Source organism: Haliotis rufescens, unplaced genomic scaffold (assembly GCF_023055435.1).
Source record: "Haliotis rufescens isolate VD_foot unplaced genomic scaffold, xgHalRufe1.0.p SCAF_9, whole genome shotgun sequence".
NCBI classification, from domain to species: domain Eukaryota; kingdom Metazoa; phylum Mollusca; class Gastropoda; order Lepetellida; family Haliotidae; genus Haliotis; species Haliotis rufescens.
In genome coordinates this window covers 38,767,423-38,786,038 of record NW_025964383.1, presented here as the reverse complement: position 1 = coordinate 38,786,038, position 18,616 = coordinate 38,767,423, and the positions used below count along the sequence as shown (strand labels likewise).

The following is an 18,616-nucleotide window of genomic DNA, read 5'->3' as shown; positions in this document are numbered from 1 at the left end:
ATTTCCTGAACAGTCAACTTTGTTTGTAAGTTTATTGTGAGCAATATTCCAGCTTTATAGAGAATCTCACCCGAGTGTATTTTGATATCAAATATATCAACCCGAGTTGATAAAAGTGGGAAAAGTCTGAGGCTTGCCGAGGATTTTTTTCCACTTTTATCAACGAGTGTTGATATATTTGATATCAAAAGACACGACGGTGAGATTTTATTTATCATCCAACATCGTTCTTCCAACTTTGTCAGTTTGTAGAAAGAAATAAGCAGTGTCTTAAGTGTAAAAAGTATTGCTAAACAGCTTCAGTAGCAGAGCCATGAGTGATGTCATTTGATTGTGATGTCATGGTAACCAATGATGTCACAATGGTCTGCAAAGCATTGTGATGCAATTTCATTGCAGCGATATCTGCAGTATAGATATCGCTTGATCTCACCCAAGCGATATCTCCTGTGGGAGCCAGTTTTGGATGATAAAGGATGGTGGCTTGTAAATAATCTGGATTGATATTATGACCAATGATCCATGCAGTCAGCGTACAATAAGTCTCAATCAACCAAGCCTAACCATGTGATCCACTCATTTACCTCCAGCTATCCCACTCAATATTTGATAGGCAAATCAAATATGTCCGCTATGTTTAAAGATACACTTGACATATTTAAGAATATTTTTTGTGAATCTTGGAAAGATAAAAATATCCCAATCAAATGTGGTGTAGTATACAAGCATAGGTTGCTGGGGACAAATTCTAACCTGGAATCCCACGGGGTGCACAGTGAACTAAGAAAACTAGAACTGTGACAGCAACAAGAATGTACTGGTTGGGTGTTCATGATGAATTGTCTCTTCCAGTTTGGAGCAGAGGATGTGAAGAGACACCGGTGGTTCAAGGGCATCAACTGGGACGACGTCTTCAACCGAAAACTCAAGGTGAGATACGAGGGAAGTCACTAAACGTGAATTGACTAATTCATATGTAAAACTACCCACCCACAAATTGAAAACAGTGTTATGGGGGTAGTTTACACTGACCATTCCATGTTCTGGGGGTGGGGGCTGACAATTATTAAAAAACATAATTTGACCCAGAAAAAAAAGATGAAAAATAGTTGTCCTCAGGCTTTAACACCCCCCCAACCCCCCCCCCCCCCCCCCCCCCCCCAAATAAATTGTCCAGAGAAAAAAAAAATGTTGATGTAATTGTATGACTACATGCCAAATTTTATTGGCATGTTTTGATGAAGGGAACAAATAAATATCCTGTCTCAAGCATAAGTCCTGTCCCCAGCATTAGTTTTTCAATATTTTGCATGAGCAAGTATTTGACCGAAGTTGTTATTCTCTGATGTAGATAGGGTCAGTACAAGCATACATTGGGTGGTGGACAATTCACATTGTGTCCTCCACTTCCGCATAGTCAGATTTTCTCTTGCAATTAGAAAATCAGGCTGTTTGTTAGCATTCTTATGTACTTGACAATGGCAGTGTAAGACTTGCAAGTGTAAGAAAGCAAAAAGGCTAGTAGTGAACAATTTGAACATGTCTGATTATTTTGATACCGTTATTATGGTACAAAGGTTCCTTAACTATAAAGTATAACATGTAAATATAAAACAACAACGTCAGAGAATAATCAGACTCCAACTGGTGTAAAAGACAAAGTAGTGGTGAATATTATATGAATGGATCACTGAAAATCAGTGATGACACCAGGTCGTTTCGATGTAGGTTCAAACACCGTTATCAAGTAAGTGAAACGTCACTCCTAATTGTTATAAAGAAGTTGTCCATCCATATATCTTATCCTTACTTAGTACTCCAACTTCTAAATGCCTCTCAAAGAAGTTATGACACCAGGTGTTCAAGAAAAGGGGTAAACATGTCCTGCTCTACCGTTAGCACCCGCCACTCACACACTCCTCCTAACTCCTTGCATCTCCTTGTTTCAGCCCCCAATTGTTCCAAAGCTTGCCTACTCAGGGGATACAACAAATTTTGATGACTATTCCGATGACAACTGGCAGGATGCTGCAGCAGTTGATCAAGAAACGAAGGACATCTTCGCCGACTTTTAGTCCTTCATCAGTGGCATGGCCTTGTCATCTTGCTCAAGTGTCGAGCGTTGTCACCTGGTATGCTGGTGTGAACATTGTCTGTCATTTGCCAAGGTCTCCATCAATGTTGGGCATTTTATTTCATTAGGTGATGAAATGAAGGTATAACTTTTCATATCTTCCAGTACAGTCTTTCACAATGTTTGGCATGAACCAGAACTACAGCAAAGACTTTCCTTATTGTTCACAGAGCCATGCCATCCTGCCTCTCTCTGCAGAACAATGTATTTGTGAGGAACATTCTGCCCGTCCCGGACCAGGGAATGTCATGTGACCAATATTTTACGAAACCACCATCAATAAACTGTCAAAGATTTCTCTGTGATAGACAGCAAATTTTGGAAGTCAAGTGATAAGTACACATGCCGGAGTCTTTGAGTTTCTGAGCCTCTGTTTAGATGCTGGGCGGCAACAAGACACGTCATTTTAATGGTTGGCTTGTTGCCATGGTAACATGTCTTATATTATTGGGAGTGTGATCAGTAAAACTGTTTGATCATTTTGATGGTTTTATTATCAAGAAATTGCTTTTAAGATCAACCTGCTACAAGTACAGTGACACATATCCGGAGTAAGTCCTGCCATTCCATGACTGTTGGAGAGGGTGACAAGTACTATTGTTATTGTGGGCTGCTGGGCAGGCACAGCCTAACTGACAGAGAGGAGTTCTCCTTTAAGGCATGAATGCTGTTAGCATGCCCATCTAACAAGTAAAGCAGACCACCACACCCCCCCAGACAACTGTCAGTGATGTGGGTCGGGGATGATATCACAAACTAGATGTACAGATATTTTCTTTCATGTTAAGAATATATATATGGGTTGTTTTCTTTGTTTTGTTGATTTCAACTAACTCTTCTGCATTGACAAATTTGTTCAAGATTTGAGATTTAAAGTTTCTCCTACTTTCATCAAGTATTCTTATGGGGCCAGCTATTACAGCAGAGATTTATTTTGGTATTATCAGAGGCCAATATTCGGACCCCAATCTGCAGCAACTGTTGTTCAAAATTGGAAAAAACATGATCCCAATGAAGGGTATATTATGTTATAGCTTTGTTTATTACCCATCAGTGAAGATATCACACACTAATAACAATACCCGTTTATTAAACTATGTTTAATAACATCACTCGCCGATGGGACTATTTCGGGCATCGGCTAGCACTGTGCAAAGTCTACTATGGTTGATTATGTCAAGCCTGTGAGATATGCAGTTGTCTATTGCAGGACTTGTGAACAAATATGTTTGAAGTGGAGATAGTATATGGACTATCACTTTGCATTGTAGTGCAAGAATCATGACATTATTAAGGGTCAGATCATCACTAATATACAAAATTTATGTCGAAAGATCGTCACATTGCAGTGAATGCACTCTTTACCGGTAATACATCTGATATTAAGAATATAAGAACTGGACAAAAAAGGGTTTCACAGTTTTTTTGATACTGGAGGCCATTTCTGGATATGAAAGACTGATATTTTTTTTGTAAATGTTATATCAAATATCATTCAACATTTTACTTAAAAACATACTCAGATACGTCAGTTTGGCCGTTCTCAAATCAAGACAGTTTGTCAGAACAGCATTTCTAGGACACTGTTTTACTCACTGTCATTTACAAAATGTATATTTTTGTGTTGTGTAGGTCATGGGAGAACTTTTGTTCCTCTAGATTGACGAGTGAATGAGTGAAATGATCAAGGTTTGATAAGGTTGTGGTGTGTGTTCATACTCGTCTTCCAAAGGTTGTGCTATTTATGTGGTAAATATTAATCAAGTTATTTTAAAAGCTTGATATCTTATTATGTTTGGTAGAGTCAGAAAAGTATTTCTTTCTTTTTGTGTCTACTGAAGAATATTATGTTTTAAATAAATTGCAAGTGATTCCGTGTCATTTGATTGGCGAACAAAGCAATTTTTTTTATATCTTTATATTACCATAAATCCCACGAAATTAAGACCACACCCACCAATGGACTACTGTTTCCTGATAGTCTTATTCTAGAATGGGTGCTGATGTATGTCACTGATTTCATATTGTGTACATTTGTTTGTGTTAATGATCAAATAAGCAGCCTGAAGTTGTTGATGTGTTTTTTTTATGAGAAATGACTTTGATATGTTGTTGCGCTTATGGAGTTATAAACATAAAAACTAGTGTGCTAAATTAATTTATGCAAAGTGTGCAATCTGTTCTTTACATTTGTACCTCCATAAACACAAAAAAATATTGAAGTCAGTTCTAAAAAAAATTAAACTTAAAATTTCTTTTTAGAACTGACTTCAATATTTTTATATTGAAGTCAGTTCTAAAAAAACTTTTAAGTTTAAGTTTTTAGGATTTGTATACAAATGTGCAAGGGATTACCGATGTGGCATTTGTACATTGATATTTCTTACTTCACACTGTTAATGAAAGTTAAAAACCCTGGAGACTGGTTTCCAGAAAGCATTGGTGCATATTGATCCCTACCCTACAAGATGGTATTATGAGGTCCTGCAACAGTACGATACATGTATGTTGGAGGAAGCTTTGATTTGCTGACATTATGTACCGAATTTCCGCAATCAAATCATGTATGAAAATTGGCAACATTTCTGGTTGAGTAAGGTATCTGCTACCATAGCCCCGTGGGAATCCCAGGTTAGGACTGGTCCCCAGCAATCTATGCTTGTCCTACGAGGCGACTTAGTGGATCGGTCAGGCTGACTGATGTTTTTGCTTGCTTGTCAACGTATCCTGACAGTGGGGATCATTACTCTAGTATCTGTCACCATGGTCACTGGCTGCCTTGACATGAAAGAATAAGCTTGTCAGCTAACTCCATTATTGAGGTATACTGTCATATATATAGAATAATGCTGGGTGCAGTGTTAAACTTACAAATAAAATATTGTGATGTTAGTATGAAGATACAACATCACAGCTGTTTCATTTCAGCGCAAAAATCGCAAAATGAACTGATTGGTTGGCCAATCAAGTACTCTGAGCTAAAACATTAGTTCTCAGTTTATAGTCCAGTGTTTGACAAGGTGGGCTGGGGCGGGGTGCACACTGAAAATCATAATGAAAAAAACACACAAAAAACATGACAGAGAGACTGACATAGGTAGAAACAAAAGGTGGGGAGGCAGTGCACACTCTGCACCTACCTGAGACTCCACCTGAGACTCCACCTGAGACTCCACCTGTCAATACTGTACTAAACTGCAGGGATTAGGCAGAGGATGTTCTCAGCATCATGCTTGATGCAGGTCACCAACAGTCTTTTCCTTGATCCAGGCTGCAGTGAGATGCTGAAAGAAACCCAGTTGCTGATTGGACAGCACATGTGTCTTACTCATAGTCCACACTGTCCAATGAAGATATTAATGTATATTTACCAGGGTATATCAATTTATTTCCCTTTGTTCGTCAACTGGATATCCAGTTACAAAATAGGTCAGAGACATTTTATTATCCTGAGAGACAAGTGTGACATGACATTAGACACAATTATCGTGTCAATTAGGAAGATTTCTTAGTTCAGTTAACATGAGTGTTATACCTAATCTCTCTGATTTATTGTTAATAAATTAGGTCTGAAAATATTCATGTTTTGATTCCTAGCTTTTCCTGGTCATTATTGATGATATGGAAAAAGCACAAAATTGTTGTCAGGGTATGTTTGAGGTCAATATTAATGAAATCCATATAAAACCAAAACCAAAACAATAAAATTTTCAAAATAAATGCATCATTTTCTATTTTTCACTTTTGTAAAATAATTGGGTCATCTGTAAGCTAAAGAAAATGGTCTTGGGTTAATTATAGAAAAATTAACAAACCTTTGTTTTTTAACAAATGAACATAATTATGTTGTGTTAGTTTCTGCTATGTTATGTTAGGATCCCCAATGATGGTGTAGACTTTTGAATTTGTGTTACGTAGGTTAATTAGAAACTGTCATTGCTTTCATTTTACTGACAGTGATTTTGTATAGTCATTGTTCATTTCAACACGTTTTACATGAAGTAATCAAAATCCCATCACAGGCACATTTACAGTGCCTTCCTTACCTCAATCAACCCAGAGCAGGGCTGACTATTCCATGTGGCACTGAGTTATCTCCCCTTGAATACAGTTTCGGGTGAGGTGAGGTGTAATTGGGTTTAACGTCACGTCCATGATTATTGCACTTATATAGCGAAGTGCATGCACGTGTGTGTTAGGCTGCTTGTACTAGTCCAGACTGATACCGATTTATAGTGCTAGCTCACTGAGATACCATACCGCAGTTTAACATGAATACCCCACTCAGACACAGTATACTGACTCTGAGCCGACCAGTCCTTGTTTTAGCCCCTTAATGCCGATCGCAGACAGGGTAACAACAAGTACCATCTTTTAAGATCGTTTGGTATGACGCGGCCGGGGATCGAACCCCGGACCTTCCGCACTCTGGGCGGAGGCTTTACCTCTAGACCACGGAGGCGGTCTGAATACAATTTTAAAATAATGTAATGCTGCTATGAAATTAAAATGTTATTTCCACTTCCTTGCAATAAAGAACTTTTTGAGAGTTTAGACATCCAGATTATATGTTGTAGATGAAATGGTTCGTATGGCCGTCATAATGGGGCCAGTTTTGTGATTACCGGTATTTCAAGGGGAAATAATTCAGTTGCACATTTTTTGCACAAATGTTTCAATTGGTCATAACCCACCATATATTTACACATATCCATTGTACAGTTTTGATGAATCTCACACATGGTGCATGGTAAAACTCCTGTTGTGTTGGTATCTTTCCGTGGGTTGTATGTCATAACTCACTTGAATTTATGCCTGGTTCAGTACATCAGTCTCATTAAGTCTGATCCCTTACTCCGGTAAGATACCTCCCTGCATCGAGTTCGGAGGAGACCTTCACAGAAGGTCCCATTATGTGAACTGTGAGGGGGTATTGACCGCCCAATCTTAACTGAAGGTTGTGTGTGTTCTTGAGTCAATCAAATGTCAGCTTTCTAAAAAAACTGTGGCTTCATTTCTTGCCACCTGAATTGAGACATTTTGATCTTGGCAAAAGAAAGTTTTTTACAAGACACAAATATACTTTCGCTAGTACACCCCTGAGCAAACAGAAGCCATGGCGCTCAGAAACAACGATAGGATAGCACAGCTTTATTTTTGTGCATTCGGAATTCTCCGTTTATTATTGTTTTTGAGGTACAGAAAAAAGAACTGTTTCTCTGAATGTTTTGCTTGCTCATACCTAGAACTGAGTATCCTGAACACTGATCAGAAAGTTGTGCCGTGAGGTGTCCCCAGATCTTCCTGCAGTGAGGAATCGTGTCAGAGTAACAACCTCATTTTAATGAGATTGCGTACATCTTCTAGTATTGTACATATAGCTTGCAAGTTTGTACAATGCGTGAGTATTGTCGCCAGTACTGTCCCATTGCTTAATGTCCAAGGGCTGATCCAGCATTTGTAAAAGGGAGGGGTCCAAAATATCAAAATCCTCTCTCAGATAATTTTACTGCCTACAACATACTATAATTGGTTTTCAAAGGGGGGGGAGGGCTTTAAACCCCCTGGACCCCCCTCTGGATCCACCCATGATGTCAAGCACTCACGTGACCTCTGTTGTGTTTTAGTTTGAACATTTACTGCACTTTACTGCGTTAGTCAAAAACCACATGAACACAACATGTTTCATTGTTATATTGTTAGTTGTGATGGTATTTTCCAAATATTTCCTATTCCATATGGGGCGGTGGGGTAGCCTAGTGGTTAAAGCATTCACTTTTTATGCCGACTTTGGCCTGGGTTCGATTCCCCATATGGGTACTATGTGAAAAATCCATTTCGTTGTCCCAATCGTAATATTACTGAAATAGTAGTAAAAGCGATGTAAAACCAGACTTCCCCGGTATGCCTTATAACAGTATTCATTAATGTAATGTAAAAGTCATGCTGAAGAAATTAACCAAATTATATGTATAAACTACAAATAGTAAATAATCATGAATGGTTTCCTAACATGATGGATGAAGGTACAACAAAGTATCCATTTGAGATCCAATAATGTATTGAACTATTTTTAGAAGTTGTTTAATTTCTGTAAATATACATATTGACGATGTGTGATATACATTATGAAATGCTGTATGTAACTTTGATACAACAACATGTTCATATTTAAGTTTGATTACTTTCTGAAGTAGTTTTCTATATGAGAGTCTAGCAAGGAATAGCATTATGTGGTTTTATCTATGTTCAAGTTGCTATTTATCCTTTTGTACAAAATGAACAATGTACCGATATGAATAACAAAAACAAACCTTTATGTTTACGTGTTTAGCCTGAATTAACAAATATTGCTGTTATAGTAGGTTTGAAAATGATTTATTTTAACGTTGTATATTTTCTGAAATATATAATTGGAATAGCAGATATATTGGACATTGAAAGTACTGGGTATATCTTTTACTTAAAAATACTACTGGTATGTGTCATATATATTTACAGTAACACAATGGCCAAAAGATGTTAAGATTCTCTTGTGTCAAGACTGTCTTTACATATTCCAGATACAGGTTATACATTGCTGTAAGATATTGTATTCAAACATGTGCTTTTAACACACATTCAGTGATTCTTATGGTGGATTAGATTCAGCATTCTCTTCTCAACAATGTATGTCTTTGTGTTATGACCAACAATGACATGATGTCATCAATTGTTGACTGCATCACAATCTATGAGCATTATGTCATTAGAACAATAGGTTTATTTCAGAAAAGTATCCATGATGGGGAGATATTTGAAACGTTGTTCTTAATTTTTATACAAATATTTATTAAATATGACAAGGGATGTGTAATTTTGTTTTTCAAGTTGTCAATATTTTTCATTTACTGAAGCCCTGTATTAAATGTTAGACTGGAACCCAGGGATGAAGCATCTGTAATTGATCCGCCATAAGCTACATACCGGTACTCATTTCCCCACTATATCTTGTTGACTCTAAGGCCAGGCGTTTTATATTTTTCGGATTATGGACCCGCCGACTCTAATTTTTGAGAAAATTTAAAAAAATAAATCAGATTTCCATAATTCCCCCCCCCCCGATAGCCACATAGTCAGTTATTTTATTTGTTATCATCACCTTTTAGTACAAAACCATATGAATTTACCGTTGTAAACTAGTAAAGAGATACATAATCGATCTTTGTTGATCTCGAAGCCAAACATGAATAGCCTCCCTTGACAATTGTCCGTGTTGTAAGTGGTATAATTTTTATTGTTACAAGGGGCTTTATCGCCACAAATGGCGGTCTTTTGAGCTCAGAATATGTTCATAAAGTATGCCAGAGGCATTCTGCATTTAAAAAAAAGGCATCTGGCTTCTTTCTTCTTCTTTTTTCCATCCACCAACCCTTGACTTTGGGCTGAAAAATCTGTAATCCTAAAAATAAAAAATGCCTGGCCTAAGCCATCATAATGGAGGGAAAAACAATTATGAGATAGAGATGCTACACTGCCAAATTATCTTGTGTCAACATTCACTCTGAAATATGTAAAATTCAGTTTCATCTCAAGACAAAATTCACAGTTTAGCTACATGTTCAAATAGGATGAAATTATTCAAAAGACGAATAATAAAAGAAGTTATTGTATTTATTGTTGATCATGTTGAAAGTATATGAAAATTGCGTGTATCATCAAGGTTGTACTATGTCCATGTTCCACCTGTTGTTTTGCAAACCATTTTGTAATGTTATAATGGTCTGTACTTGATATTGAAGTGCAGTAACTATCCATGTATAAGTGCCTTTAGAAATCCATCCATGCGTTGCCAAAGACATCCATTCACCCATCACTTCATACAGATCACAAGCACTCTCCTATTTCAAATGGAATTATTATTTGTATGACTGTTTTAACGCAAAATAAAACCTTTTGAAATATTCTCTGTTTTGCTTGTAATTTGGGTATGGTTTTCATGGATGGTGATGCCAGTTGGGCTTCTTGGTGGAGCACTATTATTCCAAATCAGAGTGGGTGAGTGAGTGAGTTGAGATTAACAGTGCTTTGAACAGTATTCCTGTAATATTATTTTTTTCTCTTTTTTAAAAAGAAGAAGAAGTACCTGTTACATAAAATGGGCTTCCGCCCAGGGTAGCAGAAAGCCCATGACATACATCACAACTTATCAGTACATCTTAGGTTGTTTTTTTAATGAAAGTAACATACTTCTCAATCACACATTCACCCTATTTATACAAACATACTGCCTATATCAAGTATGCATAAACTATTAAATTGTATATATCATATTGCAGTGCAGGAAAGTACATGGTCTCAAACATTAAAGTCTTAAGTACAAAACTAAAAATTAAAAGAAAAGCTGCTCCTCAAAAAGTTGATGATACAGCATCTAAGCACCATAGAATTTCTGTTGATTACCTGTCTTGAAAGCAATGTCTTTTTCAATGTTGTATCGTGAAAAAGCTTCCTTTGTATAAACATGAAAATAAGGTTTTGACATCCTGTGTTGTACTGAATATATTATTACAAATATTGTTCCAATTTAAGTTTTCAAATTGTAATTCCCACATTTCCTGCCCTTTAGTTTTTACTTCTGTAGAAACCTATGAAAAATAAATGCTTTGAACTACAAAAAGTTTTTACCACACAGCGCTGGTCCCCCACAGAATATGTAGGAACTGTAACTAAACTAGTTCTGAGTTAGTGTTAATGCTGCTGACAACACAATAAAATTCTAAACATGATGAACAAATACCATACATTTCATTAAATTCCTCATAGGACAGAAACTCCTTATTGGCCTTGACCAAGTCTATAATTTGGGAGTCACCCTACTCAATCCAGTATTTCAAGAAAAATGATTTCCTATTAATTTTGATATTAGGGTTATGAAAAATTGGTTCTGTTAAAAAACTAATGAAAGATTCTGGCTTGATTTTCTCATCAAGCACTATAAATGACTGAAAACAACTTTTCCAAAACTCATTACTTATCAAAGATAATTCCTCTCAAAGAACATCACACCAAATTCACCAAGTTTACACAAATAAGGATATGGTATATAGATTTAAATAGGTCCTTCCATTTTGGATCACCTGAGGACACAAGTCTCCTTATCCATGTGGCCTTAAGGGATGTTATGTATGAAAAAATATTTACCATACCTAAGCTCTCTTGCTTAACAGGTTGACAAACTTTAATCCTCTTTACTTTGTCTTGTTTTGAGTGATAATCCAAAGAAATTTAAAAAGCATGGCATTTAAAGTAACAAGAAAATCATTTGGGGGATCAGGCAGTGACAGCAATAGATAATTGAGTTTTGATATCAACAAGGATTTTGATTGCCACCCTACCAATTGGTATAACTATCCGTTTCATCCACCTATTCATAATCTGTTTTAGCTCAAATAATTTGTCTTTAACGTACAACTGAACCATTTTTTCCAGATTTGTGCAAAACTCTTCTGGATTCCAACTAATAGGCAAATCATCTTTGAATTTTTCCTTACAACTTCTCTTGGTGCCAAGCGAGATAACTTGAGTTTTATTATAGTTAATCTTAAGACCAGATATTTTGGCCAAACAATCAAGAGAGTTAATACATGATACAAAGGAGGACTGACTACCATCAAGTAATAATTCCATATCGTCAACATACTGTCTAAGAAGATACTCGCTACCGTCCACCGGGATACCTTTGACATCTCTGTGAGAACGGATCATATTGTTAGTATTTCTGCACAGAGAATTAATATATATGGTGATAATGGGTCACCCTGTCGACAACCGCGTCTGATATTAAACCAAGATGACAACTGACCATTGATGGACATACAGCTTTTTATATCATTGTAAATATACAGATACTAATTTTCTTAAATTTTCACCAAATCCCTAAAAATATAAAGATTTGTCTATAAATGATCAAGCAATGGAATCAAATGCCTTCTCAAAGTCTATAAGAAGAAGCATACCAGGAATGTTTTTTTTTTCTGTACATGAGATGGCATCATAGATTAAGCGAATATTGTCACCAATGTAGCGACCTGTCATGAAGCCAGTCTGATCTTCATTAATGATAAATGGCAATTTTGATTTGATTCTATTTGCTATGCATGACGATGCAAGTTTATATAAAACATTCAATAGTGATATGGGCCTCCAGTTAGTTATGAAGCGTTTAGGCTTGACCCCCTTTGGAATACAGATGATAACCCCTTGTTTCTGGGTAACAGAGAGTTCACTTGATTTGAAACCACAATTCAGTGATCGCAATAAAAACTGTCCAATATCTTTCCAAAAGAATTTATAAAATTCAGTGGGAAAGCCATCTGAGCCTAGGCTTTTGTTATTTTGCATAATCTTCAAAGCTTTTGCCAGTTCATCAAGAGTTAATAGATCTTCCATCTCTTTCACATCATTTATATTTTAAAGGGGAGAGAATCTCTATCCAACAGGGAATTCAAATCACAGTCTTGCACCATGTGTTCTTTGCTCCTGTAAATTCTCATAGAAATTGGCAGCTTCAGCAATAATGTCACTTGAATTTAGCAATGTGGTGCCATCTTTTAACTCCAAATGAGTCATAGACTTGCTGACAAAATTCCTTTTCACAAGGTTACAGAAATAACTGCTAACTCTTTCACCATCCATAATCCACTTAGTTCTAGATCTTTTTGCAATTCCAGCCATCTTGTGTTCCTAATTTCCTCTAATTCTTTTCTTTTATCATATAATGGGTAGGTTTCTCGGCATCAAAAACGATATCCGTTGGGGTTATATGCGGATAGAGATGCAAATATCAAAGGTCAAGTAGAGACTACTTTCACTGTTTATAAACAAACATGGCGTCGCCCTTGTCATTCGGCGATCGAGTCAGAATTAACCATTGGGAATCTGGATAAACTACAGAGATAATTGCTATCATTATCAAAAGAACAGTCTAATATACTGAAAATCAGTGTCTAACTGTGACATAGCGAAGGCATTTTATAAGTTTGGGCAACTTTGGAGAAACAATTTTGTGAGGGCACGAGGCCTAGCCAAGCGGGATCAGTAGCCATATCTGTGCTTGTAGACCTTCTCCACAATTTAAAATAGTTGGATTTGGCCGAAATATGTTTGAATTGTTACCTTGTTTCGTTTTGTCGCTGTGTGTACATCTGACTACACTGCTTAACGTTATGACAGGACAGACCAACTGTCAACAACGTCTGACTGTGGCTGTGACGTCTCGTAGACTAGGTTTAGAGTAGCTTCCCTTTGACAAAGGGCAGTTACTCTAGCGGACAGACCGATGGATTGCCGTGAAAGGCAATTAAAAACAATTGTTGTTTTGAGTATATGTTGTTTTGCCACTGTATAAGAAACAGATTTCAGTTGGAATTATATTGGCTACTGTCACTGTCCGACTGAAACATCATTTACCCTGTGACGTAATAAATATTAATGCGCGCATTCCAGGAAAACTCGCACTGTTTCGGTAATGTTTATGAAAGAGGGAAAGCGATTTTGAAGCACAGAATTAAAGAATGACATTATATGATAAAGAGGTTATCACGCTTGTGTGTTTGGGGATGGTAAATATCCTGTATTAGGAATAAACACTATGTATTTAGCTCGCCAAGGCTCGCTAAATACAATGTTCATTCCTAATGCAGGATATTTACCATCCCCAAACACACTCGCCTGATAACCTCTATTTATCTTCCAAATCATCAAAATTAATATCATTAGAAGTTTCAAGAATTTTGATCTGTTGAATCAGATTTTGTTCTTTTTCAATATTTCTTTTTTTCTTGAAGGAAGAATAAGAAACTGTTTTCCCTCTGATTTCCAGAAGCAGGACCATTTTAATTTATCATTTATATTAAACTGAATTTCTTGATTAGGTGACCGCTTCCGTGGTCTTGTGGTAGAGCGTCCGCCCGGAGAGCGGAAGGTCCAGGGTTCGATCCCGGGCCGCGTCATACAAAAAGACGTTAAAAGATTGTACTTGTTGTTACCCTGTCTGGCGCTCGGCATTAAGGGGCTAAAACAAGGACTGGTCGGCTCGGAGTCAGTATACTGTGTCTGAGTGGGGTATTCATGTTAAACTGCGGCATGGTATCTCAGTGAGCTAGCACTATAAATCGGCATCAGTCCGGACTAGTACAAGCAGCCACACACACACATACACGTGCATGCACGTCGCTATATAAGTGCAATGATCTTGGACGCGACGTTAAACCCAATTTCACCTCACCTCACCTCTTGATTAGGTATATCATTAATATTGGGAGAATCACCATACATTTTAATATACAGCGTCCATTTTAATATGCAGCTTTCTTAAGCCTTGCGGCACTAGTTTCAAATTAGCAACTTCCATTCCAGACTATGCTTTAAAAAGTATTTTGAATCAGTCATACAGTCCATAACAGTAGTTTAGTGTTAAACTTTAGAGGTTGCATGATTAGAAAACGTATTCTGCTAACAATGTAACACAGAATATGATTATTTCCTTTTTTTTATCATGTGTTCGTATCATTATCTTTCGTGTAGTTGTCCAATTTTCGATCACAAACGTTGATACTACCTAATTTCGTTTATCCGACATACTCGTTCATCCGACATAATCATATACAATCAACAATGTTGGATTACCGGGACTTGACTGTACTGTGATTTAACCTTTGAAATAGTTTCTTTCACTAGATCTATGTAATACTAATCTTTCAACAAAGAAAGTTGTAGTAGTACGCTTTGGACAAGTTTGAAATGAAATGATTGAATGTTAGTTCTATAGCCTGCAGTGATTTTAGCCTGTGTGGCAAAAGAATGGAGTCTTTCTGAGATAAGGAAGAAATCTAATCTTGCTTGTTTTAAGGGTGACTTTTTACACCCTGTAAACCTTTGGATTTTTGGATAGAAATCTCTCCACACATCTACAAAACTAAAATCACCAATTAATTTTAATACTTTTTCACGAGCACGAGGGTTATTGATATTCTGGTAATTATGAACATCCAGTGACTCATTCAAAACAAGATTCCAATCTGCAGCAAAAATATAATCCTCATTTGTCATGTGACTACTTGCTCTTTAACCTGCTCATAGAATTCAGGTGAGTGGGACCATAAATATTCACAAGTGTTACCCGTTGATCACTAATAATTATATCTAATATAAGTAAATTACCATTGTCATCCATATAAGTCCCATGTGGGGAATTAAACTCAGGTTTTGGGCGAGCGAACACTTGTGTCCTCTGTGTTTGTTTGTTTGTTGTTTAACGCCACACTCAGCAATATTCCAACTATATGACGTTTATCTGTAAATAATCAAGTCTGAACCAGACAATCCAGTGATTGACATCATGAGCATCAATCCACACAATTGGGATACGATGACATGCATCAACCAAGTCAGCGAGCCTGACCCCTTGATCCCGTTGGTCGCCTCCTATGACAAGCATAGCCGCCTTTTACGGCACGCATGCTTGTCATAGGAGGCGACCAATGGGATCGGGCGGTCTGTGACCGTAGTTGGAATATTGAGGTTTGTTTGGTAGTGAGGCTTGGAGGACCTCTAATAATTAAATTATTTTTGCCGTACATTATACCACATTTATGTGAGAGGGAACAAATACAATCTGCTGTGACCACTGCCATGTTGGGGGGCATGGATGACCCAGTCGTCTAAGGCGCTGCGATTCGCTGTGCAGAGTTGCGTCCCTTGGGCACGCAAGAAACCTATGATTGTGGGTTCGAATCCCTGTTCGCCCCAATTATGTTTCTAGGTTTGTCAGCACCATACCCGTGCTCGTGGGTTTCACCGAAGTGGTAAACGTCTGAGACCTGCATCACCTCGGGCTTTCCCCCCACATTAAGCTGACACGCCGTGATATAACTGGAATACTGTTAAAAGCGGTGTTAAACCCAACTCACTCACTCACACCCACCCCTGCCGTGTGCCAGTGGTTGTGATTCATGACAAAGCCAGACGGAAAGGATTCCATATCCTATCTTTATTCCTTGTAAAGAATATGTTCACATAAACACAAAGTTACAGGTTCAGTCATTATAAATCAGCTAGATGAGGTAAATCCCTCATCAAATGTAGAATGCTGGAATACCAAGACTGTAAAACAGCAGAGACACCTTGTTCACTTCCAGTGAAGCCCCGTTAACCTGGACAGTCCCAACTCCAGTGAAACCTCAATTGTCTGGATAAATGAATTTAAGGATTAACAAACCATGGGTATGTAGTGACTTCCATCATGTGGAAACGTTTCTAACAATAACCATCTTGGACATGAGGTTTCAGGACTAAAGACTTTAACAGTTTGCACTGTGCGTATTTCTATATATATGTGTGACACATTCAACTGGACATCTGGTTGAAAATTGGTAAAATCTGATAAAATTTGGTTTCACTAAAAAAATCATAATATATTACAATAACCATGTATATTTCAATAACATCAAAATGATAAACAATTCTTCAGAAAAATAGAACAGATCACTGCAATTGTACATTCCGACAACCACTCGGTGCCGACAACCACTTGGTGGCTCAAGTCAACCATCTACATGCTGAAGGAACTCTAAATGTTTTAAGTTTACAGATTAGACTGACTGGCGTCAAAAGCCACAATCGGAAAATAAAATCATGCTAATACTACACTGGTAGTTACCATATATTCATATCTATTTGCCCTATCACTCCTTTTTTGATAAAAAAGAAAGTTAAAAAAAGAAAAAATACAAAAATTATACAAAATATAAGTAATTATTAATTTTTAAAGCTCTCAGTGCTATCATCAAAACCAAGCGCATAGCATAATAATAGATAACTGATCAAAAGCATAGAATGTAGACTCGCCAAAGCAAACATTTATTGTTTCTCACTGAACTGACCGATCCAAACCACTACAATCCAAACAAAATCAGAATGAGTGAAAGAGTTTGGTGTAACGCCGCTTTTAACAGTATTCCAGTTATATCATGGCTTAATTTGGGAGGAAAGCCTGAAGTGATGTAGATCTCAGATCTTCACCACTTTGGTGAATCCCATGAGCACATATATGGTACAGGCAAACCAAGAAACATAACCGGGATTCAACCCATTATCATAGGTTGATGTCTGACATGCCCAAGGGACACAACTCTGCACATCAAATTGCAGCACCTGAGACATCTGGGTCCCCGGAAATAAAATAAGAAAATGCAGAGCTACACATATATACTTCTACTGGCCCTAGAAGACTGGTTAGCTATAAATCAGTGCACAATGATATGAAAAAGCATAGCCCCAAAAAGATGAACTATACATTTGCACACAGCACAAAACTTGTCCTTCATAAAAAGAAATTGCACAATACTGAACCATACAAAAGTTTGAAAACTGGTTTGAAACAATATCACAGTCAATAGGTAAACATGGTAAACACAGCAACAAAGCTAAATAATTCTGAAAGCAACAAAGCAAAACATAAATAATACATTTATAAACATTGTAGTACATTGCAGCTGAGTGAAGCCCCCATTTTGACCAAGTTTTTGATAGTGTAACATGCCGTGACAGGACTTTGATGGAATAGAAACCGATTCTATTTCTCATCAAACTTTGATCAAAGTTTGATGACGTTGATTTAATTTAGCCAATCAGACTGCAAGGAACATTTACCCTTTTTCAGCCGGAAGTGCATAGAGTCAAGTCAAAATGAGTCAACTATTTTGGACTCAAGAGATGTTGGGAGAATTAATTGATTTGTTTCAACAACGAGCGGCCATTCTTGGGACCAAATATGCCTTTGCCTACCCCGACGCCGCCTTCTCAACATGGCAATAAACAAAATACATATGATAACAGCAAACAATTCTTTATCAGTAGCATCCACCTTGGCAAGATAATTCCAACCAAAACTTTGACGGCCTGTCAAAAACTTTCATGAGTGTTAACAGTCCAACTTGGACCAAGAAAACTTGGTTAAAATTTTCTTTGACCAAGTTTTTGATAGTGTAACGGGGGCTTAAGTTTACTGCTGGTGTATATCAGCTAAATATCATGGCACGTCCAATCAGTGTGCCAGGAGAGCCCGAAGTGATGGACATCTGGGACGTTTACAATCTGGTGAAACTCATATGTACAGAAATGGTTCTGATAGATCTCATCCTCTATTATAAAGCGTACTATAATACCTCTTATTTATACATTTGAAATATGATGCTGGAGCGCTCGGTTCCAAACTAAAATATAAGGTATCTAATCTACAGTTAGACTACCCCAAATTTCAAAACACAGTAGGTTTATCTCCTAATTGATAAGGAGATGTACATTACTTCTTTTCAGATTTGCAGGATTTTTTGAATATTTGATGCCCCCGAAGTTTCATTTGGAACTGATGGCGTTGGCCGGAGGTTTCAAATGTAAAAAGTTCCCGGCATCAAATACTCAATAAAATCATAAAACACA

At 37.1% G+C, this 18,616-nt stretch overlaps 1 protein-coding gene across 1 annotated transcript in view; it reads left to right on the top strand.

Moving 5' to 3' along the window:
- The window catches only part of LOC124139561 (cAMP-dependent protein kinase catalytic subunit 3-like), a 59,957-nt gene extending 53,611 nt beyond the window's left edge, over positions 1-6,346 (top strand). The window contains exons 7-8 of the mRNA XM_046506734.2: positions 853-930; positions 1,950-6,346. Coding sequence (XP_046362690.1) covers positions 853-930; positions 1,950-2,075 — 204 coding nt within the window. The 3' untranslated portion in view covers positions 2,076-6,346. The remainder of the gene's footprint in view (positions 1-852; positions 931-1,949) is intronic.
- Positions 6,347-18,616: the final 12,270 nt, after the last annotated feature.